General features: G+C 43.2%; 1 protein-coding gene across 2 annotated transcripts in view; it reads right to left on the bottom strand.

Annotated features, from left to right (window-relative positions):
- Positions 1-7,838: 7,838 nt before the first annotated feature.
- NEDD9 (neural precursor cell expressed, developmentally down-regulated 9) overlaps positions 7,839-26,630 on the bottom strand; it is a 37,162-nt gene continuing 18,370 nt past the window's right edge. For both annotated transcript variants that reach the window (XM_058801285.1, XM_058801294.1), the window contains exons 3-7: positions 14,308-14,409; positions 13,362-13,457; positions 11,710-12,933; positions 11,276-11,365; positions 7,839-10,421 (exon numbers count right to left, since the gene is read on the bottom strand). In XM_058801285.1, coding sequence (XP_058657268.1) covers positions 9,930-10,421; positions 11,276-11,365; positions 11,710-12,933; positions 13,362-13,457; positions 14,308-14,409 — 2,004 coding nt within the window. In that variant the 3' untranslated portion in view covers positions 7,839-9,929. The remainder of the gene's footprint in view (positions 10,422-11,275; positions 11,366-11,709; positions 12,934-13,361; positions 13,458-14,307; positions 14,410-26,630) is intronic.

The raw sequence follows: 26,630 nt of genomic DNA, 5'->3' as shown, positions 1-26,630 counted from the left end.
GGTAAGTTCTTACTTAAGTGTTGTCAGGCTGATAGCTAGAAATGCTCAGAGAAAAAAACAATGGAATACAAGCACATTCCCTCAACTAAAAAAGTCTTCCAAGTTGAGAATGAAGAAAACCCTTCCTTTGTTTCACAAACAGCTTTATTTACTGCTCTGAACAGTCAGTAAGAAGCCAGCACTCAGTGCAGCACATGGGAGGAGATGGCAGCCTTTCCTGCCTGGGATGCCCTGCATACTGAGCAGGACCAGCAGAGATCAGAGCTGGGCACTGCCTTTGGGCTTTGAGCTGCAGCCAGCAGGTGTGAGACTGTCCCACCCTCCTGTAGCTGATTTCTCCTGTGTAGGGGAGGTGTGAAGAGCTAATTAGTTCCTACTTGTGCAAAAGTTATTATTTGTTCTTTACCTAAAGTGCAAGGGCTAGAGAAAAATCAGGCTTGGAGGACTTGCTTCTGTGTACATGGAGACAGCTGTAAAAATAGATATCAGCTGGTGATAGAGCCACAGCTGTGGCGTGTGTGTGTAAGGCTTGTGTCTTCATCACTGAGCCCATGGAAAAGTAGCATTGCCGAGGAACAGAGCCTGCTTAAATGGCTTCCTAGCTGCTTGTCACACAATGTCCTCCTGGGAATCCATGGATGCATTCATGTGGCAAACACTGAATTTCACTTTTCTCCTTGATTGGTTTTTTCATAGGATATGAAACTGAGCAATGATCACAGGGCATGGAGATTTTATGCTCTGTTGCCTTGCCTGGAAGTAGAGGTTGGCATTTTCTGCTGAAGTTATTACTTGTGAATAACTTACATGGATCAGATGGGTTGCTCCAAAGATTTTGGTTTGCTGTAGAAGAGATGCCACAGGCTCCTGTTTCTGCCTAATATGGGAATTTTAGCATAAAAACTCAACTGTAGCAGAGCCCCTCTGATAAGTAGCTGATGAGCTGTAATGGCTCCATATGAAATATATGAATGATGGGATTTCCCCCCATGCTAGAACAGCCTGAGGCAGAATCACGTGCTGGAAAACCAGTCAACTGCAGGGCTCTGGATTATATGGCAGTACTGGTATCCTGTGCTGTCCTCCAAGTGGGTGCATTTTTTTTGTCCAATAATGTGTTGTTTGTTTGTGGGACACAAGTAGCTTAGGAGTATTGTGACACTTCTCTATCTGGTTAGCAGCTAATGAGCACAGTGCCTAAATACGTGACTCTCTATTCCTGTGCTGCCAGCTGCCACTGCAGGTCACTGCATAGGCAGTGCCTGGCTGATGCAGCACCAAGAATAAGATCTTTAGAAGGTTTAGGTTTTTTTCTCAAGAGGAAAATAAAAATGTGAAATCTCTGTCAGCTAGATCTACATACTCACCATGTAAGGTACTTACTGTTTGCAGTTGTGTCATCCTCGTTCCCATACGAGGAGAAAAACAGACAAAAATGGGATGAGGCATATGTGCTGTAGTGGAGAAGCATTCAGAGTAAATGAAAAAAGACTTTCACAAAACATTTCTAACTAGAAGAAGACAGCAAATTCACTTTGTCAGAAAATAATTTTGAAACCAACATTTCAAAACTATGAGTTGTTCTATCATTTGACTCTCCTTTAGCCTCTCTTGGTGATTCAGCCCTTCCTGTGCCAAAGCCATTTAACCTGGCATCTGGTGCATGCTCTCCCTGGAAACGAGTGTCTGAAACTACAGGTTACACTTTTCAGTGGGGCAGAGATATATGCAGATTACTTATGGAGGGGAGTTACACCTCACCTGTCAACCAGCCCCGTGACCTTAAGGAAATCTGCCTTATTTTCCTCTTCTCCTGTGTTTCTCTGCTCTGGTACAATGAAGAACAACCTAACCCAGGAATCCTTCAGGCTGGGAGTTCCTAAGAAAGGAGCTCTGTAACCACCTGGATTTTGCACTGCTACAAGCACAAGAGCTGGCAAGAAAACTGCTGGGAGAGTGGAGGCACAGAGCTGTCAGTTACTTGCATGTCCAACTTTTCCCCTATGTGGCACAGAGCATGTTTTTGTTGATGAGCCTGTAGAGCCAGGGCTGATTGCAAAGCCTGAAGGCTGTCTGAGGGCAGGAGGAGGTGGCAGGACTGGGGGTACTCAGCTTGGATGCAGGTTGTGACATTTGCTGGCTCAGGCTGCGGGAGTGCCCTGACTTGCTGAACCCTCAGGACCAGTGCTTTGATGGTACCAATACCAGCTTTGGGCTTGGTGGGCCGGGGGCAGTCCATGAGTTTCTACAGTGTTTTAGTGTTCAGATTGTGACTTGAGCTGTACCTGTGGCCCTACCAAGTTTCAGGAGGCAGGTCTCCAGGTAGTATTCATCATCCTCAAAATTTAGGAGTGTATGATGTGGTCATTTGCACATGTGCTGCTTGTCTTGGCTGTCTTTGAAGATCTAAGAAGATGCAGTCAATCATTGCAGCATGTCAAGGATTTGTCTCATCCTAAAGTAGATTAAATCATATAGGTTGCACCCTGATCAGCTTAAAGGGGACTCTGATGATATTTCTCACAAGGAAATGTTTTTAGATAGGCAGAATGGATTGCATCTGAGGTGTCTCCCACTGAGAGTAGATACAGGCTAATCCAAATTGAGGCATTTCTGAACATCACCACCCATGGAGAGAAAAGGAGGGAGTGAGGAAGAAGCTTTCTTATTTGTGTATCTTGGTGTCTTCAGCAGCTCTACTTCTTAGATGGAACTGCTGCTTCTGTGTAATGCCTGTATTTGAGGGACCTGTGGATTTCCACCTTCTCAGGAGCACAGGCAGCTCCACCTGCTGCTGTTTCTGGGTGGAATGAGGTGTCCTGTGCAGTGCAGCCCTGCTCTGGCAATGTCCATTTGGTCATTGCAGCAATTCCCATGAAAGTGATACAGGTTTCCAGCAAGGCTGTTGTACTTATTCCTTTAGTACATCTGTGGGTGGACAAGTAAAAGCTGTGTCTAGAGCAAAACCTAGCTTCAGGTCAAGCACAACAGACTGCACATGCTCATTCATCAAAAATTAATTTCTCTTTGAAATGCCTCATGAAGAAAAGCCAGGTAAATTAACTTCTCCCCTTCTGGAATGCAAGCTAATTACAAGTACCTGTTTCCAACTCAAGTCACCTCCTGAGATAAAAGGCTTTTGGGTGGGCTGGTCCTAACATCCTTCATAAAAACAAAGCATAGGGTAAAAAACCAGCAAAAGTCTATTTTTTCTTTTTCATGTTCATGGCCACTCACCCTTGGGGCCTTTTCTCTTTGCGCTTGACTGGGAATAAAGGAGAACTTGGATCACTGTGCAGCAAAATGCTCTGGGGTCCTCTAACTGCACAAAAGTTGTAAGATTTTTGATTCCTTTCTGTAAGAAAATTTAAAGCCAGAGCAGGCTTTTTTCTTTGTCTTTTCTTATTCTCTGCTCTCCTCCAGATTTTTCTGCTTGTCCTTGACTGTAACCTTCATTTAATCACAGTTAAGTCTGTCTTCATATAAATAGCAAATACTTCTGGGACATTGTTACTGTGCTTTCCTGGTTGGCAATGGTTTGGGCTGCCCTGGCTGCAGTGTTGAACAAGATAAAGCTGGCTAAGTAGGAAGCTGTGAAGGGCCTCTTGAATTTGGTTTCCTGCAGCTTTACATCAAGGAAAGGGCCCTGATTGCTCTTTCTGTAATTAAGGGAAATTACGTGGAAGGAGAAAAAAAGTCCTCATGATTGCAGAGGACAACTTCCCCCAACCCAGCAGCAGGATTTTTACATCGCTCCCTTGGCTGACAGGAGCAGATACTCTGTGGGCTCAAGCCTGCACGGAAGCAGGGATTGTGGTTTGTGCCTGGCCTTATGGAATGTGTAACCCTCTGGGAGCCCGCTGTGGGCAGGGGCGGCAGCTGCTGCTGTTCCCGCTGCAAAGGCAGCGCAGAGCAGGTGAGCTGAGCTTCATGGATCTCCTGGACACCTGAGACTTCCTGCTCTGTGCTCCTGGTTGTACCACAGACAGCCTGGCACGTGGAATTGTACAGAAGTCATCCTTTCCCTTGGTGTTCAGCAGAGAAAGGGAAGGCGAGGGCGGTGCTGAGGATGCCGAGCCCATTGCAGCTGCAGCAGCGCTCCTTAGGCACTGGTTTCCCAGGCACTGGGCTTTGCCCTCAGCAGGGACTGGGAGGACTCCTGGAAATGGAGAGGCCAATAGCAACAAGGTGAATTCCTGTGAGAAGCATTGACTTGGTGGACTTTGCTTGTGGGGCCTAGGGCCAGAAGTTAAACCCAGAGAGGTGCAGAAAGACAAAAGCAAACTGCAGTCGGATTGTGGGTTGAGCCAAGCATGATGCTGTCTGCTGAAAAGAGAGAACTGAAGCACAATCTGCTGTGAGGAGGTTACTATTGCAAATTAAACCCCAGGAGAGATGGGAAAGTGATCTTCTGCTCAGCACTGCCTCTCCCTCTGAGCATTCCAGCTTCTCCTGTTCAGCAGTCCACAACATCTGAGAGCAAAGGCTGTTTCTGCAGAGACAAGGGTTTATCAGGAGGCACCAAGAGCTTTTGCCCATGGGATGGGCAACTACTGATTGTCCGCTGCTTTGAGAGCTGAAGAAGAGGCCTCTACAGCAGCTGTGTGCATGCCCAGACCGTGCCCTGAAATTTTGACCAGAAATTATCCTTGTTGGTCCTTTGCTCTGGGAAGCCCCCCCTAAGTTGTCCTGGAAAGCCACTGACCTGGAAGGTGGGGGGATGAAGATCACCTTCATGTGAACCCAGCAGCTTCCCAGGAGCTCAAATCAATGCTCTGGGGAGGTGTTTCTTCCAAGGTCAGGCAGCTGACTGGCTGTTTCCTACCCTCCATAACTCCCTGGCACTGAAGGCTAAATATTTGGGTTTTGAATGGAGAATAATGTACTTGGGTTTCCAAAATGAATCCAACAGCTGGCAATATGTCCAGCATGGTCAGGCCTTGCTCATGATGTGAACTCCACTCCAAATCTAGCTCTAATTTAATCAAAGTAAAATTGTCTCTGGGCAGCACATCAGAGGGAAAATGAAGTAGTACAAGTTATGAGAGTCTGTGCTACCCCTCATGCAACTTCCCAGGAAGTGAAACATCATTCCTGCTCTCTGTGAAGCCAACTGGTTTATAATAGGGCTGGATTAGATATTTTTCCTGCTGCTGTTCACTTTTTGCAGGTACTCTCAGGCCTTGGCTTCAATGCCCTCTTCAAGTCAGAAGAATTTCTGGGAGGGACTTTGCAGCACTAGATACAACTGTAGCTTTGTTGTGATGTTGAAAAGCCACACAGCTATATCCAGGGTCTTAGACAGAGAAAGCATGCTGTCACATGAATTTGTGTGCAAGTAACAAAAATAAATTATTTTATAAAAGGCCCCAAATCTGCATTATCTAGACAGTCCATCTCTGAGATGGGAAAGCCTTCTAGCAGTAAAAGGGCTCAGCTGACTTAAGAAAGAGACTCACATGCAGCTTTTGAAACTGCCAGTGTAACAGGCTAAGATGAAATGAACAGGCATATTTTAGAGTAGGGTGAAATGCTTTGTGTTGTCTTCTGGGACTGGCATGACCCTGGCTTTGCCCTGGAAATGTTTCTGTCTAAATGTTGACTAAAGCTATGGACATTGTGAGAGGAGAAATGGCAAGGGAAGGTTAAGAATTACCTTTGGAGAAAATCCCATGAGCTTCTAAAGCCTTTAGGTTGAGATTGAGGCATGTTAAGGTAGAGCAGGCAGCCTGGAAGTTGCATAAGGAAAAGCTGAATTTGGATCTGAAAAGCTACAGATGCTTGTCTTGTAGGCAGAGGGAAGGTGTCACTGGTGTGACAACACTCTGAAGAGCTGGTGACAGGTGTGGGAGGGACACTTGTGAAATGCAGCCCAGATGTTCGTGTCAGAGAGTGCCAAAAGCTCCAGGGCCTAGAAGTTATGGGGGATGTGAAGATGCTGGGGTGTACTCTGGCATCAGGTGATGGTGTGGGAAGTGTGTGTCCTTCGCCCATACTGCCTGTGCTGGAGCAGCAGGCAGTGACTCTGCTGAGGCTGCAGCAGTGCATTGCTGTGGAAAGGGCAGGAGCTGCACAAGCCTGGCTTGCAAGAGATGGCAGAGGTAGCAGCAGGGCCTTGTGCAGTATGAATTATGGCCTGTGTCATATTATTATGAATTGGCAATGGCTGTAAAACACGCCCATGTGGCCACAGCTCTCTTCACAGAGACCAGCAGGCACAACTTTCCCAGGAAAAATCCTGAGAAAGCTCAGAGAAAGAAAAAGCAATTATTATCTCTAGTGCTCCTGTTGTTTGGCACATGTGGAATGTTTTATGGAGATTGTTTACCAAAGAGAGATTTCTTAATTGGATTCTGGTAATGGTTGTTTGGATTGATTCACCTATTAGGTCAAAGCTGTGTTGTGACTGTCTGAAAGGGTCACGGGGTTTTTCTTTAGTTTAGTATAGTATGTAGTGTAATATAGTACAGTATAGCTTAATAAAGCTTTTGTTCAGCCTTCTGAAAGCATGGAGTCAAGGCTCTTTATTTCTGTGTCAGAGGCTCCTTGCAACAATAATGCTCATTTCAAGGATGGCTTTTGCCTGGCTTTTTTCTCCCTCACTCATCATCCTGGAAGAGGAAGGGTTTTTCTTATAAACATGAAACAGTAATTACTTAATGGATGCAGTAAAGAGCCATGTGTGTTCTGCCACTAGTGTGAGGCAGACTTTTTTCCACACTGGCCATGAGACAGTCATTTCACACTGGCCATCATCTTGGTTGCCAAACAACAGCAGTTTCTTGACAACTGCATGGAGACATTGTGGCTCGAGGGAGGGGAACAAAGAGGCTCTGGTTTCTATTCTGAACTATTTTGTTTGTCCAGTCCCTTTGTTGTTAGTTGACCTTTTTACATTTAGCAGGGGAGCAAAAATGGAGCACTCTTTCACAGAGCAACCCTGTATCCCCATCTGTCCCCTTGCAAGGACATGGTGAGCCAAACCAAGTATTTTGCTCTCAAGGTTTTCATTGCTCTTACACTTCCTGGCATTAGCAGCCAAAAACTGGGGCAAGGACAGCGCCAGCCCTGGGCTTTCTCTCTCCTCCTTGCACCCCTAGGTGTTTGACAGGAGGTTGGGCAGTGAGTGCCTTGGCAGCGGTGAAATGTGAAAGTAACTTTAGGGAAAACTTTGTGATCCTTAAAGCCATGGAGTTGTTTCAGATGGAACTCACACCCACATAATGCTCAGCTTGGCATGTAGTAGAAGAGGGGTGCTCTTACCACTGGCTATGGGGAGAAAGGTGCCTGTACTGAGCGAAGTTGCTTTTCCAGCTCCTGCATGGATAATGGCTTCACCAGTAAGTGCTGGGGAGGGGGAGCAGGCCAGAATGGGTGGAAGGCACAGCTGAGTCCCGTGACCTCACCTTCCTGTGGGATCATGTTGAGAGGAGTTGCCCCGCTCAGGTGAAGTGCCTGTTGGTGCCAGGCTGAGGTGGTTTGGGATGCAGCTTATGCACCAGGAATGCACACAAGGAATGGGGCAGGATTGTGGCTCAGTGTACTGCAGACCCTCACAGATGTATTTTGGACTTGATAGAGTGGCTGAGTTGTATAAATGCTTCACCTGCTGCTTCTGGACAGGCAGAGAAACTGTCTGTCCCTTCCTCTTAAATCACCAATTTCTCATTTCACACTATAAGTAATGACCAGTGAAAAGATGGAAAATGGGTTCCTCATTTTAGAATGGCTTTGATAGCATCAGCAAGCAGCAATATTTCCTTTTAATATACCTAGAAGACTCTGAAAACAAGAAAAAACAAGATGAAGCAGCCTTTTTTATATAAAAAAAGCTAGCAATTTTAATCATTCAAAAATTACTTTCTACGAGATAACAAACTGCAATACAGGGTTGCAATAAAGGTTCTTCTTTGGAAAGCACAAACTATCAACATAACCACTACACTTAGAAACACATTTTCACTTTCTAAGAATATACAGTGAAAAAAATGGACAAGGAAATCCCAAACAACAATAGTACAAAACAGGTTCACACCGATTGCTTTTTGGCAACTGGTTATAAGTTACAAAATCACAACTGCTCTTTCAGGACGTTACACCAGGCCAAGCCTTGGAGCCCATCCTGAGCCAGCTGGGTTGTGCTGGCTTCCACTGACCTTCCAGGAATGTTATGCACTCTGGAATGTTATGGTAGTGAACAGTGGTCTTTGCTCTAGGACAATACATTAAGGCTGCAGGGTTTCATACACAGCTGAAATGGTTCTGTCACCTCAGACAACAAATCCCACTTCAGTAAGGCACGTGTTTGACTACAAAATGGGAAAGGCAAGAGTCAGGCAGAAGTGAGAAGTGCCTCTTTCCCAGGTGCTACTGATCTCACAACCCTGCTGTTACCAGTGATCTGGCAAATGTTCTGAACACATTAATGTGGGACCACCTTGAATTAATAAGGACAGTAGTGTTTCTGCTTTAAAAATGCCAGAATTACCTGGAATTTTCCTGAGCTACTGCTCACTTTGAAGCACAGTTTTAGCCTGTGGACCACAGGCAAATGGTGTTCAGTGACTTATTTTTAAGGGGTTCACAGAAGGCAGCAATGACAAATAAGCTTATATGGGTTTTGGAGCGACCAGCATACATGAAATTTCTAAAGGAGCCTAACACTCTGCTAACAATTTTTAAGGGTCTACATTGAAAATTACTAGGTAGGACTGTGCGTATTTACTGATGGAACGGTCCCATTAAAACAGGACATTATTTTTGGCAACAGTGTAGTGCAGAAAAGACCAGCATCTACACAACAGAATTCTGGAAAAAAAGCCCAGTAGTTTAATGGAAATCAGAATTGCAACAGATGCAATTAATTCTCAATAATACGTCCTAGAAAATTAAGTGCTACTTCTTCATTAAATTGTGTATATGCTATAGAGATGTTTAAATATCTGTTATTTCAAATTAAACTTTTTTCTTTCCATACAAAATATAATTTGTATGTTAATCCTTCTGAAAGGGATTGGTATTTTGAAACTTTGCTCATCCACAGCCTCAAAAGATGAGCCCAATGGATCCTGGGATACCCTCAGGATAACTCGAGTCCATAAACAATAAAGCTTTCAAGCCTGACTGCTAAATTAAATTGCCAATGCATGGACATACAAAGTAAACATGTATAAAATTACATTGCTTGGAATCCATCCACGGTTTTGAAATCCCATGTTGCACAGTTATTAGAAACAATGAAATATGAACGCCAAAAGATATTAAATATATACAGTTCTGCCTTCCTCCTTTGAAGGTCCTGTTTCTTACATGGCCTAAAAATGCTTTTCTCCCAAATGCTGTACACCTTGCTTGATATGTTGCTTATTGCAGCTGTGCATGTATGTTGGTCAGAATGACCAAATGTTTTACACAACAAAGTAACATCGAGAGGAGTTAAACTTCACAGAATTAATCTATAGAAAGTAATTTCTAAAAAGGGAATGGAGTTCTATGAGAACCATTACACTTGCTCCATGGATTGCTACAAGTAGGTTTCACAACCAAGTCCATGCACCAGCATCAAGATGGAATGAAACAAAAAGAGTGTAGCATCCAGTTAACAAATATGCTGAGGAAACAGGCTGTATATACAAAAGATATGCACTGTTTACCTGACACGTAATTTTTAAGGTGCTTAATTGATGTTTTAGGGAAAGAAGCAACATATACATATACGGTGTGTATACAAATCTAAATGTGTATAAGAAACATAATACAGAACCAAACAACATTCCCAGATCCCTGATTTGATTAGACTCTCTAATGCATAAGAATGTATTTAAAATATTTAATAAAAAATATCTAAAAAAAGATAACATTTACATAAAAATAGCTCCAGTTTGTCTGCTCTTCTGCTTTGCCGCTCATGGATTGGATTCTGCTGGGTTTCATAAGGACGCCATTTGGGCCAGTGAGAGTTTGAACAACTGCGCGTGATGAGAGAGCTCTGTTACTCTGTCCACCATCCTCTGCAGGGATGCCGTGTTGGGGTAACTCAAGGCAGCCGCCTTGGTGGCCAGCACAACGCTCTTGAGCAGTTCACACAGCTGGTTGCTGGAGTTCATCACTCTGTTGCACATGTCCTGAGTCGTCATCTGCCTCGCGAGCGTGTCCCCGATGAACACGAGTTTGTGCGCGCTCAGAATGATGAATTTGCTGTGTGCCACGAAGATCCGCGGGGGCTGGGAGGAGTTGACACAGCTGAAGAAGGCATCGATGGCGTTGAGGAGGGAGTTGAAGTGAGTCTCACACTGGTCGGAGTAGAAGAGAAGCAGGCGGCTGTCGTGGGAGGTCTGCAGGGCCTGCGGGGGCTTCCATTTGGAGATGTCGTTCTCCACTGGCTTTGTGATCTCTTGCTCCAGACGCTGAAACTGATTGATCTGAAAGGAAAAACAAAAGCTCCCATCAGCAAGTATTCTTGTAAGATGCTGTTATGTATTGCAATTTCACTCTGTGCCTCGGGACATCCCTGGGTATCCTACCTTATGCTAAATAAAAAGTAACAGTATGTTTTCTAGGATCAAGTGCTTTGATTGCCGTAAATCCAAACATGCAGAGTTCAGAATAGAGAAACATCTAAAATACTTCATTTGCATTAAAAAACCCCAACAACACAAACTCCTGAATTTACAGGCTGTTGCTCATTTGGAGTATTCTGAAATCACAAGTGAGAGAGATGGATCCAAGTGGCAATGACTCCTACACAATCTTTAAAAAGCTGTCATCTCTGTGGGATTTTGAGATGAAAACCCTTTAAATCTCACCTCCTCACTGCTTGTACAATTTTCTGCCATACAATATGGCAACAACATACTGAAGAATTAATATGAGGGAAAAGTGACAGCCCTCGATCTTGTGAACCTACTGTTTTTAGCACTAGAAGTGATGTTCAGCACAACATTTAAGCTGATGGTATTGATGTTCCCTGAGCAGATGTGAAGGTGGCACATGTTCAGTATGGTTCAGTGATTAAGGCCCTGGATGGCAGGTCAGGAAAGACAAGTTCTCAAGCTGGCTTTGTGCCTGACCTGCTGTGAGACAACACAGAAGCTTGTTTCTCTTCTGTGGTGAAATTTTAGAGTTTTTAAACTCTTTGCTTTTTATTATCTGTATCCTTTGCACACTACTAAGGGCAGAACCCCTCCTGCTCTATTTGACCAGTGCCCCTTGGTGGGAGGAATGCTGCATTTCAGGGCAATTGTATCAGGGAGAAAAAATATCAGGGAGAACATACCTGATGGTGCTCTAGCTCCATTTTGCTCTGCTTGATGATATTTTCTTTCTCCAGAAGCTCCTTCTGTTGCCTTTCAAACTCTTCTTTCCCCTGTTTTGCATAACATAAGAGACTGTGTTAAATCAAAACTGCTTCTGAGCTAAATGGCAGCTCAGAGGTCAGGAAAGAGGCTGCTTTCTATTGGCTTTTTCACTGGTAGTGTTCCACCAAGAGTACAGAAAATGAAAGGATAGTGTGGCAGAGCAAAAGGCTGTCACTATTAGAAATCCAACAGTCCTCTTTGACAGGAAGTAATCATCTGGGTGAAATTATCAAAAATCTTGAATACGCATTAGCATGGCACTCAATTGCTGCTTTCCCACAAGAAGCTTCCAGAAATTGCTTGTGGTTACAAGCAATTTCTACATGCAGAACAAGATGTTGGGTTTACCCACCTGCAGGTGAACATAATCATAGTCATCCATCCAGCTCTTTTCTGAGCCCTCACTGGTGGCACTGTAGGGGTGCTGGCCTTTACCCAGGAGCGGCGGAAGGGAGCTGCAGTGGTTCTGGGCCTTTTCTCCATGCCGCTGCATCTGAGGACTGTCATACACACAGTCAGCAGCATTCATTATGTTCTCTGCTGCGTTTTTGACACGGGAGATGCCCAGTGCCTGTCTGAAGAGCAGCTCAGCGTTGACACTGATGGTGGTGGTCAGCTGCTTGGCATCGTCCGGGACCGTCCTTGCCACCATAATGAACCGATCCAGGTCATCGCACTTGTTCTGCACTCTGTTGACAGCTAGGACATTCAAAGACCAGCTGTAGCTGTTCAAGTCATGACTGGTTTGGGTAAGGATCTGGTGAGAGTCCTCCAGCCTTTGCACCTCTCTCCTCATTTTGTTGAGGAGGCTGAACTCAGGCAGGCAGGAGGCATTGGCTGCCGATCCTTTGGCAAACTGGAGGTACTCCAACAGCGACTGCTCTACCTTATCCACAGCAGCGTGGATTTCATTGATGTGTTTCTCCATATACCCATAGGACCGCCAGTCTGGTGTGATGAAGGCTGTGAGGTGACTGACAGCTGCCTCCACCATCTGCTGGAGGCGATACAGCCTCTCTATAGCAGTGTCTGGATCAAGGATTAGTCTTTTGTCCTGTGCAGTTGATGCTGAATGAGAAGAGTCTTTTGATGTCGTTGACGATGTGGACATGTTACTCCTCGTGCTTCCTGTGCTGGAGAAAGACAACCTATTCATCCCATCAGTCACATCCTGTAAGCCTTTATTGTCTTGGAGGACTGGTGGTGGCACATCATAGACACCTTCTCTTCCTTCTGCAATGGGATTTTCACTGAGTCCTGTCTGTTGTCCTGGGAATGCAACTCCCCTCGGGGTATCATAAACATCTTTTTCAGGTGCAATTTGCTGTCCAAGAAAATGGTTTTGATGGTTTGTAGGGATGTCATAAACACCATGTGTCTGTGGCATTCCACCTGGCAATAATAGGCTCTCAGGAGAAAATCTATTAAGTTCTTTTCCAGTTGCTTTGGTGATAGGAGGAGGAATATCATATACTCCTTCTGGTCTTACACTGTGGCCCACTGAAGATGAAAAATCCTGCAAGTTTTCCCTCAGGGCTGTATCATCTTGGCATGCAGAGGGAGGTGCAGCATAGACCTGAATCACAGAAAACAGAACATGAAACCTTTGACTAGAATAGTGAAATCTTTACCATCTTCCATTTGGGATGGAAGATCTGCTACTGACTTTCAAAGAGTCAGATACTTATCTTAAGTTTGACTGAGAGTCAGTTTTAATATCTCATTTTTATCACTCATCTTGATACAAATTCCCACAAACAGCAAAATCCAAAAAGGCAGCATGCTGCCACAAAGATAATGTAGGTCTAATTATCAATTTATAGTTCATAACCTTAATTTTGATGCAGTGCTTCACTTCACCAGTTTTAACAATTTAAAAACCTAAGGAAGTTTTTGAAGTACTGAATCTCCTTCTCCTTCAGGATTCTACATGAATCCTTGTTATAACACATCTTTGGCCAGACATGAAAATACAGGATCTTGTGGAAACAGAGTAATGCTTACCCCCTTGGCAGGTGGTATGTCATACACTCCTTTTGCTTCTCCCATGGGAACTGGAAGTGCAGGCCCCTTAACCGATGTGGGGGGAATGTCATATATCTGAAGAAAGAATAAATGGATTACAGAAACAAGTCACCTCAGGGAAAGCTCTGCTATTAGATGGATTTTCATATTTTCTGTGTTTCCTCTCAGAAAGTTTGAACATGACCAGAGGTCTTCAGTTTTTTTTTATATGAGAGAACATCTTGGATTTGCCTAGAATTTTGGACAGTTAGGAGGAAATGCACTTTGCCAGGTCTCCTCTGGGCAATGGTGTGGACAGCAGGCTGCAGAGATGAAGTCAAGGCTGACTTCCCTCCCGAGAGGTAAATCAGGGTCAGTTTATTGCAGACACCTCTTGGGGTGAACATGTAACCAGAACTGATCACACCCTTCCATTCAGGTGGGTTGAGTTCCAGGTCCTGCCAGCATCCACTCTACAAGCCTGTGGTCCTGGGCACTCACTGCTAAGGGTGCTCTCCAGAACAATGCTATAGTTCAAGCCCAGTGACATGGTACAGCCAATAGGTGGTGAAAACAACTCCCTGCATAGCAGCTGTTCATCTGGGCGATAATTTTACCCTTACTGAGTGAATTACTGTCAACTATGCATCAACAAAGTACAGGGGAAAAAAATGTTCCCAGGCAGCAAGTTTATTCTGTTTAGATATACTCTTTGATCAAAACAGAGAGAACAAATGGGACTTTTGTGTTTGGTGTGCTGCCAAATCTTAGTCAACATCAAATAAAACTTTGAAATACGTCTGTGATCTGTGAATAAGCCACAGCATCTAATTAAAACATATTTTCTCTCTGAAATGAGAGAACTTGCCTTGCTTATAAAAGTCTGGTAGAAATTCATCACCTTTTGTGCTCTGTCAACCCTGTTGGCCCTTTTATTGGTACTTACCCCTTGGAGAGGGCGAATGGGGGGGATATCGTAGGCATCCTTCTGGTGCTTAGAAGGGAATTCATAAACATAACCTTGTCCTGACCTGACTGGTGTTATTACCTGTGGGTCAAGCAAAAAGAGGAAATGTTAAGTCTCTGAGGATGTTCTCTCTGTAACAATCCAATCCTGTTAACACTCATGCATCATTGGCAATGTTAGTAACACCAGTCTGCATGCCCTTCTGAGAGCTGAACACTTTAAATGAGTCTCAGTAGCTACAAATGCACCATTTTTTCTTTCCAGACCAGCCCTGACATGACTGTTTGCTAGTGCTCTACACTGTCTTCTACTTGCCAAGCACAGATTCTGGGCAGGTCTGAGAGCTCTGTCCTTTCTTCCCACTGACCTCCCATTAGCACAGACTGCACAAGGCGATGGCTGCACCACCCACTCGCTGAGATCAGGGCTGATCCCACGAGGTGTGAGTGTCCCCACTCCTTCTCAGAGGCTTAAAATACTGTGTTTAGTCTCTGGGAACCTACACCTTTGCTTGTAGTGGTATTTCCCAGCTACTCCAGCAGGACTCCATGTGTTACTGTGCTCCATAGCACAACATCCTGGAGAACTGAGTGTGAGTTGAGGCTTTGGAAGTTCTTTACATAAAAATGCCATGCTTAAACTTTCCAAAGCAGGACATTCAATTTTGCTGTCTCTGCTTGGTTTTTTCATGTTAGTGGCTAAGAGATGGGAAATGTCAAGCCATTCTTGAAGTATATAATGCAATAACAGCCTCTGAAAAAAAAGAAAGCTTAGAATTTACATTTTCTGACATTTTGTAAACCATTAACTACCATAATGACTGCAAATAAAATCTGGTGAAAAATAAATGCCTTAAGTCTTGGACAGCAGCTGCACAGCAGAATTTCAGTACAGTGTGGTATAAAAGAAATGTTACCTAACCCCAAAAGAGAACTGGGTTTGTAGTGGCAATGCTGGCATCTGAACCTCTGCTGGTGCTATTTAGCTCTAAGAAAAAAATATAAATACTGTAACTCAAAGGCACAACATGATAAATTACATAGGCCACATAAGATGTGGCTTTGTACTCGGCTGGGGAAAATTTTATACCAGAGCTACCTAACTCTCCTCAGAAATGTATGCGAGGCATACCAACAGCATTTCTACCCAAACGCTCAGTAAGGATCCCGTGGCAGTGTTTGCTCAAAGGAATCCTCACATCCTGGCCAGATTTCACAGTGAGCTCTTCTTGACTGAGGTCTTCAGGGCAAGTCCTTCATGCTGACCCCCTACCTCTTCTCTGCTATGTTAACAACACAGGCTTTCCTTCCTTTCACTTGCTGCCCAGATTTGGCTGTGCAGTCTCTGTCCCTGTCCCATGAAACAACCACTGGATTCCCCCTCGGGTGGGTGCCCTGCCAGCACCAGGACAGGCCTGATTCAGTGAGCATCCTAAAGCAGCACCAGCCCTGCCCTGACTCTGTGGGCCTTGGGGGAAGGAGGAACAGTCACACCTGGCAGGCGGGGGAAGACCATGGCTTTTGCAAGTGCTTCTCCTTGAATTGCCATCAGACACAGGAACTGGAAGTGATAGTCTCCAGAGTGCTGCAGATGAAAGAACTGCTCAGTTGGGCATGGGGCTAATAGGGCTTACACACACAGGAGTTTTTTTAAAAAAGAATCTAAAAATATTGCATTTATGACAGGCCGTTCCTGTCCCACAGTGTCACTTACTGCATTGTTAAAGGTATCTATGGGCTAAACTTTAAAGGAAGTTCTTTCTGAAGTTACTGGAAGCTTCCCATAATGAGCGACTCCAGACAGTATCCCTCCCAGGCCACTCTCATGTAGTACTGGGATTATTCTGTTTGCCAGAGATAATTCTAACTTGTATCAACATCACCTCTTCATGCTTTTTCTGCCAGTGAGAGTTAGTGACCAGACTAGAATAGTTTGCCATGTACATTTTGAATCCTTTTTTCCCTCCAGCTGTGTACTACCAGTCAAATGCTTTCTACCCAAGTCAAGAACAGAAGGATTTGGTTTTAAGTCATGTTTACTTAAAGGTTCCTTCCAAGGGCTCCAAAATGACAACCATGGAGTTGCTTCAATGAGTCATTCAGTGTGTTAAAGTGATCCTCTGGGAGAACTGACAATGTACAGTAAAAACAAAGGGCTGTTTCCAGGGTAGCCCATCTCCACCAGCCCTTCTGCTGCTGTGAACACAGTGGCATTAGGCTGCTTGCTAATATGCTGGGAAAGTGCTTGACCATCCCAGAGAAAAGAAACAACAGGGTGTTCATGGCAGGCAGCCAGAGGCCCCATGCAGCGCTGGAAGCAGAGGAATGATGCACTGCTGCATTTGGCTCTGCTTCACCTGCTGCTCACTGCCTACATGGACAATGCAGGACTCAGGATGTGTCAGGCTCCAAAAAGACAGATATTGGTTGCTCAGTGTGAAATTTTTATACCCACTTGTTCAGTTTTGTTCTGCTCCAGAAACGGAATGACTGAACTGCTTCAGGATAAAAGGAGGCTCAGAGGAGACCTTACCACTCTCTACAGCTCCTGAAAGGTGGTTGTAGGCAGCTGGGGGCTGATCTCTTCTCCCAGGCAATGACTGACAGAACAAGAGGACACAAGCTGTGCCAGGGGAAGTTTAGATTAGATGTTAGAAAAAAATTCTTCACTGAAAGAGTGATTGGGCACTGGTCTGCCCAAGGAGGAGGTGGAGTCACTGTGCCTGGACATTTTTAAAAAAAGAGAGGATGTGGCACTCAGTGTCATGGTTTAGTTGATGAGGAGGTATTAGGTCACAGGTTGGACTTAATGATCTCAAAGTCTTTTCCAATCTAGTTCATTCTGTGATTCTTTGATAAAAGACACCACCACTCTTCTTGCTCAGAGAATTGATCTCCATGAACAAAGTCACAGCCCTCCAATATAAAAAAGGGAGTTGATCCACGCAGCACAGGCAATAAGGCACAGAATCACAGAAGCCTGGAAAAGACCTTTAGGATCGGTGAGTCCAACCATAAACCTAGCACTGCCAAGTCCCACTAAGCCATGTCCCTAAGCACACACAAGTAAAACCACTTGTTCTTCTCATGGCTAAACACGGTATTTTGCTTTTGTAACAAGAATCCCTGGTCACAAAACAGATGATATCTTTGCACCATGGAGCCTGGAACGTGCATGGAAGAGAGGCTTGCTCATGCTCAGTACTTGCTGAGAAATTCTCCCTCACTCTGCACACAGGAGTTTCATGCAGCTGCAGTAGCTCTGGTAGCCCATCTTTAGAGGCCTTTCCCACTTTTCAAAAAATCCTGACATACCAGATGCTGTATGAAAGATTTACAGTACTACAAGGGTGCTGCTTTTATTTACTGTGCTGATACAACCCTAAAAAGTTACACTAAAGCTAGATGGACCACACAAAGGAAACCAGTTTCACTTAGCACTGCAGGACTTTTTATATCATCTCAGCACTTCTGCTCTTTCCCAGACCTGAAGCAGTGGTCAAGCAGTGTCACTCTTAATTTGGTTGAAACAAAAATGCGCTCTGGGTGTGCCTAACTGCTGTCAAAGAAAGTGAGAGGTTAAAGTGCAAAATCCTTGATTCTGGGTATTCTTGACTAAAGTCTGCCTGCAAGTGCGACTGTGGACAGAGGACCTGAGGTGCCTGCAGGGCTGTGGTTAGCAGTGTACTCTACTTATGGTGGCATTTATTTTCCAAATAGAAATGCATGAGATGCTTTTATGTCAGCTCCTCTTTAGGCTTTCAAACAAGTCATATGAAAGGCAGAAAATATGATTTTAAGACACCCAGCAACAACCAAGGTTTGCTGATAACATGAAAGACAGCTTTTTTCTCCCAGTGACTTGGGTATATTTTCCTGTGTGGAGGATCACTATCCAGTAACAACATGTTATGAGCAATTTCACAGCAAAATCTCCTGCAGATGATAATCTGGTCTGTACTGAGTACAAGAATATTTCCTGTTGTACCTCCATCCCTCTTTCATTCCAATGCTTTTCCTTAAGCTGGACTGCTTATTCCTGGTCAATTCAGAACAGAAGAAGCTCATCACCAAAGCTTATCTTGAGTAAACATTTTGTAACAATAATTAAAAGAATGCCCGCACTACTTGACAAAGGAAAAATGTGGGGCATTTGTTCTTACTCTCATGACCTCACATGGGTCATCAGGACATGGGGTTGTGCTGCTTTTTCTGTCTGAGGAAGAGAGGTGTAGCTGGGCAGATGAAGTATGGAAGATAACAAACCCAGTCAGAAGTAATTTTCATTTTGGATATTTACCCATAAATATATTAAATTAACTTGCTGCTTCTGAATGGGATGCTCAGCCCTTCCAATGCATTGCTGAACAATTTTTTATGGTTTTATTTTTGATGGTAGTTTACTTTTGAAGATGAATTCAGAAGGAAGGAGGTGACTGCAAGGGAAACGTTCCACATTAGCCACTTCTAGAACAGGGATAGCAGCTCCATCTGACACTCACAAATTCATTTTCTAACAAATGTCATTGCACGTCATACCTCATAAGGATTATTTTCCCTTTTACCTCTTCTCTTTCAAGAATGCCTGTGGTCACCCAAGTATAAAAAAATAATCCTGCATTTCAAACCAGCAATTTTCCTTGTTTACGTGTTAAAGGAAACAGATGGTGTTCCCACAAACTATCTAGCCCAACAACATTCTCAAAACATTGTTAACCACTTAATCCGTGCAGAGCAGCTAACAGGGACCAGCTTTGGCTCTGCTGAAACGTGTAATGAGCCTTCAAACTTTCAGTACTGCAAAACAAAGACAACTGAGCAGAAAGTTTGTTCTGTTCTTTCTGAAGACCACGCTCTTCCAAAAGCAATTACTTGGGCCTTTTCCATGCCAATGGCATGTCCCTAACCAAGAAAAAAGAGCTGAATGTGCATGTACTTTACAAAATATCCAGCTCTGTGGTTCATTAAATCCCGCTTTCCTAAATATAGGGGGGGGGAAAAACCAACATTCTATTTCTTCCAGAATTAAAAGGCATGTTGGGCTGCAACAGAGAACATTCCTAACTGCGACAACAAGAAGACCGTTCTCATTCTCGTGCTTACAGCAGATACACAACACTGTAGTTTACATTGTTTCACACGACAAAGAGCAAATAAACCTACTGAAGCAAACAAAATTACTCTGAATTTATAGCAGCACCGTGAGGGCAGAATTTGGCCTGTTCTCACGAACTGCAGTTCCTGATATGCAGAATGATGGGAAACCAGTGAGTTTTACAGGTGGCAAAACTGATCAGAGGTACACTGCACCTCTGCAGCACCTTGACCCACCCAGCCCAGCCTGAGGGGAGCTACAAAGGACAGCTTGGTATTTCCCAGTATGGCCTCTCAACCCCAAGAGCCCACTGATGCCCGCTGACTGCTTTTAAATAAATAGTGCTTTTTGCAGATGGGACAGAAGTGGCATATATTTTAAATTGGAACAAAAAACTGCATTAAAACATATTTCCCCCCACGATGCTCTCCTCTTCACCCCTCGGGCAGGGCTCAGCAGCTGATGAGCTGCTGCCATCCATTGCTTACCCTGGGAAGAGTTCTGCCCCAGTGGTGGTGCATAAAAGGGGGCTGACATAAAGCATGGGTGTGGGAAAAATGAATCAAAGTGTAAGGAAATGAAAAAAAAAAAGTCATGTCTGTTTACTGTTGTAAATTATTTCTTCAGATTTAACATGAAGCTCTAAGTGTTGAAATTCTGTTGCTGAGCCCCTTAAGTGGGTATGTAACAGCCACCTGGGCTCCCTTAGGCTTGGAACAACCATAAAACAGACAAAGAGACTATAGGGAAATATCAGAGAGAATTAAGGAGAAAAGAACTCCCTATTCTCTTGAAGTCCTAGCCTTTTGCAAGGCAGGGACAGTGGCCATTGAATTATGTCAGATCAGGCAGTGAACCACTTCTTAGCCCTTCTTTCTGTTCTGCCGCATGTACTTAGGAAGCCATGTGTGTCTCTTTAAATGTTTTGCAATTTTTTTCCTCTTGAGGACGTTTCAGTGGCTAAGCTGAACTGCAGGAAGGTTGGGTTGAAAAGCACACAGGTAATTTAGGTATTTGAAAGAACCTGGCTAGCTGGCTAAAACTGTCATTTTTACAGAAAGCACACAGTGTTTCCACTCATGTATGCTGCAAGCTGCATCAGGATTTCCAGTGACTGATAATAAATTTCCTGACAGTAATACCTACCATATCACTTTCTGTTGCCTGCTCTGAAAAAACCAAGCAAACATGTTTTTACTTCATTATTTGCTGTATACAATGACAGTGTATTTCTCTGCTGCCAACAAGTAAAGGTTTCACATGTGCTAAGGATACTCTTATCAATGCTTGGTTTTGTAAGGTCTTAAGATTATGAACTCATAGCACTTTATTTAAATCGAAATAATGCATGAACATTGGACCACTATAAAATGTTCTGGCGTAGTATTTTCTGCCAAGACTGAGCTGTTGGAGAGCTTTGATCAAGTCTCACAAGCTGGAAGAGGATGGAGGAGAGGAAGTCTGTAGATGCATTTTTTCTAGCGCTAAGGCCCAAATGTCTCTGCCAGGCAAGAGGAAATGGACAGAAATGGCTGTATAGATTTTCTGGGCTGAGCGGGTTATCAGCTGTAACACACAGCAAGAAGGACCGCGGCACCAAGGAGTGTTGTGACACCTCTGCCTGCTTCTGAGGGGGCGTTCACCACTGAGATTTCTTAGAATACTCAGATGTATGAAGATAAGGACAGACACATGACAAACACTACCCTGGTAGAGAGCTGGTTCATTTCTTGATGCTACTTTTATCTTTAAAAAACCTGCTTATTTTCTCCATTTGCTGTCCAAGACCTACACCTATGAAGATTCTGCTGTAAATGCTCTCAAAACCTAAAGCAGGTCCAGATGTCACTTATTCGTGGTGCGTTAAAAATGCTTAGCTCTTCAGGCTCAGGCATTTAATCAGAAACTTTCAAACGTGCCTATGAAGTGCCTCACCAGTAGACGTCCAGTCTTAAAAACTACTCCTGTGGTATTGTCATAACAGCATGTAAGGGAAATGGGTGTTACAATTTTGAGGATGCATTATTTCAACAAGACTTACACAAGTTTTGGGTTGTGAGTCTTGAAGATATAGAGGACAAGTTGTGAAACAAATTTAAGATAAAAAATGTGACATCACAAACTGGCCTGGATTTAAACCCTCACTGCTGGTGAAAAGGGTATAACCAACTGCTTTGCAACTAGCCTAATCCTGAACTTTTAACTTCTGGTATGACTTCCTCCATTAATCAGTACACAAAAGCAGAGTCATTACAATATTTTTAAGTTTCATTTTTTTCCTGAAGCTGAAGTGCAGGTTTATAGTCTTTTCAAAAAAATAAATCTGTGAAGTCACACAAATGTTCTAAGCTCTGATTATTATAAAATGACAGGGGTCTATGAAGTGTGGTGGAATAGTGCTGAACTTGCATTAGCTGTAGCTTTAGATGAGAGCGTTGAATTTTTTCTCACTGATGTTCATGATTGCAAACTAAATGAAGATAAAAAGGTCTGTATCTCCAGATCTTACTAAATGAGCTGTACAAAACACACAAAAAAAATCTCAACAGCTTTGTCACTGGCAAGATTTTACTGGGAATTTTTTTTTTTCTTTATTTTATGATGTTTTCGTGACATGATCCCACTCACTCTCACATCAGCTCTGGGGCTTGCTGCCAGTTGTGTTATGAGCACATTTCTGCTTGCTTCAGTGGAACAGGCTGGCCTTGAACTGCAAGGCTGACTGGGAAGGGGTATTTCCAAGATTCTGGTAAGAGTCATTCTTGCTCACAAAATGTAATTGAAGACAGTCAAACTAACACTTCTGAGAATGTCCTATTTTTGAGAGGAGAGGAAGAGAACAAGTGAGATGAGCAAATCATACCATCACTATTAAATTATCAGCATTTAAAGAGGAGTGTGAAGAGGATAGTTGTCCAACATTCTTGGTAAGAGTTTTACCAGTGTCATGTCATCTCCATGACAATTACTCATATTTAGGCAGATAGAGACATCATCATTTTTGCATGCACTGGTCAACAGAGCTAAAAAGCTGATGTGTCACAGGACTGGTGATAGAACAGGCATGAACTCTGAAATAATGTCTATGGATGGGTCTTACAGAGAAAGAATCTCCCCCCATTATTGTGTGATAATTTTTAGTGGACAAATATGCATGACTGCTAAAGCATTCTCCGAAAAACTGAGATTAAGTCTGAGCTGCAGTTTTGATAAACGAAAAGTATGTGGCAAAACTCAGCACCTCAGCATTTGGGTCTCTTGTCCATGATAAAAAAAAATATAATATCTTGCTTTGGCCATCCCAGTCTGTCTAATCTCCCCAGTTTAAAAAGGTTGTCACATGAAGAACCAACTGCAAACCAGAGCTTGTTTTCTGTGCTCATAATACTATGACTGTCTCTTTTCAAAGACAGAAGCCCAAGTTTAGGGCAAGTTTGGCAGAGAAGAGGAAAGAAAGAAAAAGGATGAGGTGTTAAGACAGATAGGGCAGATTGTGTCTTGCTGTGAATGACATGAAATCCTAAAGCTCACAATCAAAAACCAGTTTGGTTCAGTTGATACAAATAATTTTAATTCTTTTGAGGTGCTTCATCTTTTTTCTGTTATTTCTTTCCCCCTACATTGAATTTCTAGATTAGGGAGAAAGCTTCATTTGGGAATTGTTGTAACAGGGTTTTTCCATGACTTCTCGTTTCCCTTCCTTTAAGACATTTCTCAGAACAGATCCTTCCCTGTCATTAATTTCAGTTTTTGTGAATCGGCATTTCCCAGTGGGCAAAAAAATGGCTGAGACAAAGCATTGCCAGAGTTTCAATTCCACAAGAGTGCTCTCAGAGGTACACTTGGGCAGAAACAATGGAAATGCCCCTAAATCATTTAAGTTGGGAACTACACTGCTCTGCGAGAGAGAGGCAAATAAAACCTTCCATGAGGAAGAAGCTTGATTTGATTTTATTTCATTTGTAGAGGCTCTCTGGCTCACAAGCTGTATTGGCTCCATTTCTGCATGGGTGTCTCAGGGCAGCTGTAGAGACAAGTGCTTCTACTAAGTGGTGTTTAGATTAGCACAGCTTGCTTTGGCAAGTTTATGGAAGGCAAAGACACCTTTTAAACAGATATAAACTCCATCCTTAATTGTTTTTTTGCCAGACCTCAGTCATGACTGTCTGTGTATATTTAAAAGCTGTGATGGTAAGACCCAATGGGAATATATTACTGTCTTTTAAGGATTAGGGATAGACTGGTTTATGGAAGGTTCCTGTCTCCTAGGAACTTAGCTACCTTAATTTCACTTTGCACCCATTTTAACAATCTGTTTGGGGAGAAAGATTAATTTAGATTCATGTTAGAAAAAAAAAAAGATGCAATACTGCCACTGTTACATAAAAAAGAAAAACTGAAATGCTTCATGCAAACATATGGAATGATGATATTCTGATGCTAATTAGTCATCCTTCAAATCAAAACATCTAAAAAATCATAGAATGCCTGCCAAGACTTTGGATTTCACTAGAACTGTATTTTCTGATGGCCAGCAACCTGTCTTCATCTACCCATTTCCTATCTCCAGAAACCACACTTCCTCCTTATGATGAGATTCACTTTCTGAATAATCAGTTTTCCACTCATGTGGATTTTTTTTTCTAAAATGCTCTGCTGCTGTGCTTAGTTTTTAGTACTTAGAGGGCAATTTAGATTACCTGAATTTGGTGTTTTGTTTCAGACATAAACAAATGCTCAGTTAGGTTTTTAACCACCAAGAAAGAGCCCATAAGCTTGCATTTGTCTTTTATTATTACTATTGTTATTGTTTTACTATTTTTAGCAAAGGTTTGATCCTGCTCTTGGGGAGACAGATTTGTGCCCTTGGAGCCCTCAGCTATTGGATGAGACTGCAGGACTGGCTTTTTTTTCTGATACTCCAGGGGAAAAATGCGCGCCTCTGGTCTACAAATAGAACTGATGAAAAAGAGCCCTGTGCTCAGGGAGGAACAGGGAGTAATGCTGAGCTCATATATTTGCTCAGCCTAATAAAATGCAGTCTTTTTCTTGAAATATTTCTCTACAAATCACATCAGTGACTAACTACTGCTTACTCTGCCTTGTGGATGAGGGATTAACTGCACTGACTTTTTATCAGTAAAATGGTTGTTCTCCTATTAACGTCTCATGGAAAGTTACAAGGGAAACTCCCGAGCCTAAGAAAACAGCTGTGAGCTGTTTTAACCACTGAGCTTGCATTTAACTTGAGGTATTTTCATCCTTTAGAGCACATCTTGTGAAAGCAAGCTCTGAGTGTTGAGGTATGTGTTACCATTGCTGCTGCACTCAGCAAACTTCCTGTGTGTTCAGCACTTTAACACAGAAGCACTATTTTGTTATGAGGGATACAATTCCCCAAACTAGAGTTTGTAATGTGAAAGCAGAAGAGAAGAATGACTATATGATCACTGCTCGGGCCATTTATGGAAACCCCATCACAGGAAACTGTGGTATTTCAGCCTGAGGGTAAATGGGGACATTATCTTGGAATGTAAATACATTTTACCAACAAACTGCAAAACACTAGATATGATCTCATTCTTTCTGATAAGAAAATAATCTGTCACACAACTCTTTACTGTGCTTAATGTCTTTATCTTCTTATTTCATAAATGTAAAAATAGGCAAGGAAAAGAAGACAGTAATGTAAAGGCAGGCTTATTTCTGGAATTAACATTATAAGGAGCCATTTGTTTCTTCCCAGCTAGGACAGTACTTGTGTAATTGGAAGGAAAAATGTCACAATGTGGCTAACTGGCTCCTGCTACTGAAGTCTGTGCCAGAATTGTCAGGGTGGTGCTGCTTGTGGGGTGGTGTTTCTACTTTCTCGTGCTTTGAACCAGCATGACTCTTAACATAAATAAAACCCAGGGAACAAGGTCGGTTCCCATAGCCGTGGTTTACCCAAATCTCCTGCTGAAGGCAGTGACCTCTTGATAAAGTAGGATGGTGGGGTGTGAAACCCTTGATTTGTCAAGGACATGTTTATAATTGGAAATAGGTGGGGGATGAAGATGAGTTCCTTCCGTATTCCACTCTATCCACTTTTAAAAGGTGGATAAATCTGAGTGTTTCCTGAACTGAAGTGTTCCAGTCCAAACAGACCAACAAACAAAAAAGGTGATTTGTTGCAAGCTGGCATTAATCTCTATTTGCCTGATTTGGTCTGTGCCTTGTGGGAGCTGTAGTTCAGGGCTGGTAAACTCCCACAGTCCGGTCTCTTCCCTGGACAAACATCAGTCTCACTCTGTTTTGTGCAGAGTTTCCTTGACCAACAATTCTCCTGACAGCTACTGGTTCCTACAGAAAGCTGTTTTCCAACAAGGAAATAATTCCCTTAATTTTTTTTGGCCAATGCTACTTTCAGGATGGCAGGGACAGCACAACAGATCAGTGAGGAGAAACACTGAACCAGAAAATGAGTGCTTAAATTATGGCAGTGACTTTTTTTTTCATGTGTAGCTTTCCCTACTTCACAGCTTAGGTGTGAACTAATGATTAATCACTAATGATTAATCAGATGCAAAAGAATCTTTGTGCTCTGTTGGCACCTTTCCCAAAGGATGCTCTCAAAGCAATCTGTACAGAATGAGTTCCCTCATAATTAACCCACATATTTTGCAGATGAGATGCAAAAGAACCACTCAAGACCATGCAGAATTCTGTGACAAGGATAAAAACCAGGTTTCCTGAATGTCAGATTTGTCTGAAGGTTCTTTCTCTTTGCTGGCTGCAGCAAAAGAGAGTAAGTTCCAAGGCAGAGTACAGAAAGAGGGAATAAATTCTAAGACACAGCTTCCACCTCTTTACACCCCTCAGATGCTCTCCACGCTTTGGGGTTTTGTGACTGAACTTGCAGCAGAGCTGCAAAAGCCTGGGGCTAACCAAGGCTAATTTTAAGGCTCCTTATCTCTGTCATTGGTAGGGTTAGTTCTAAAAGGTGCTATTTTCATTTGATAGAGGGAGCCAATACAGCTCTGTTGTCAGCAACCAGTTTGGCCAGAATCAATTAATCACTGTAATTACCTGCCTCAGGACTCCTTTTTGACTCGCTCTGCCTTGCTGGCTTAGGAGATGGGTTACCTCAGCACAGCTTAATAACATGCCTGCTGTTGATTTACTGCTGCTCCAGGCTAGACAATTCCTGCCTGACAGCAGCTCCTGAG

The sequence above is a fragment of the Ammospiza caudacuta genome, chromosome 1 (assembly GCF_027887145.1).
Source record: "Ammospiza caudacuta isolate bAmmCau1 chromosome 1, bAmmCau1.pri, whole genome shotgun sequence".
Lineage (NCBI taxonomy): Eukaryota > Metazoa > Chordata > Aves > Passeriformes > Passerellidae > Ammospiza > Ammospiza caudacuta.
Note: the sequence above shows the minus strand (reverse complement) of the source record. Positions and strands in the feature narration are given on the sequence as shown.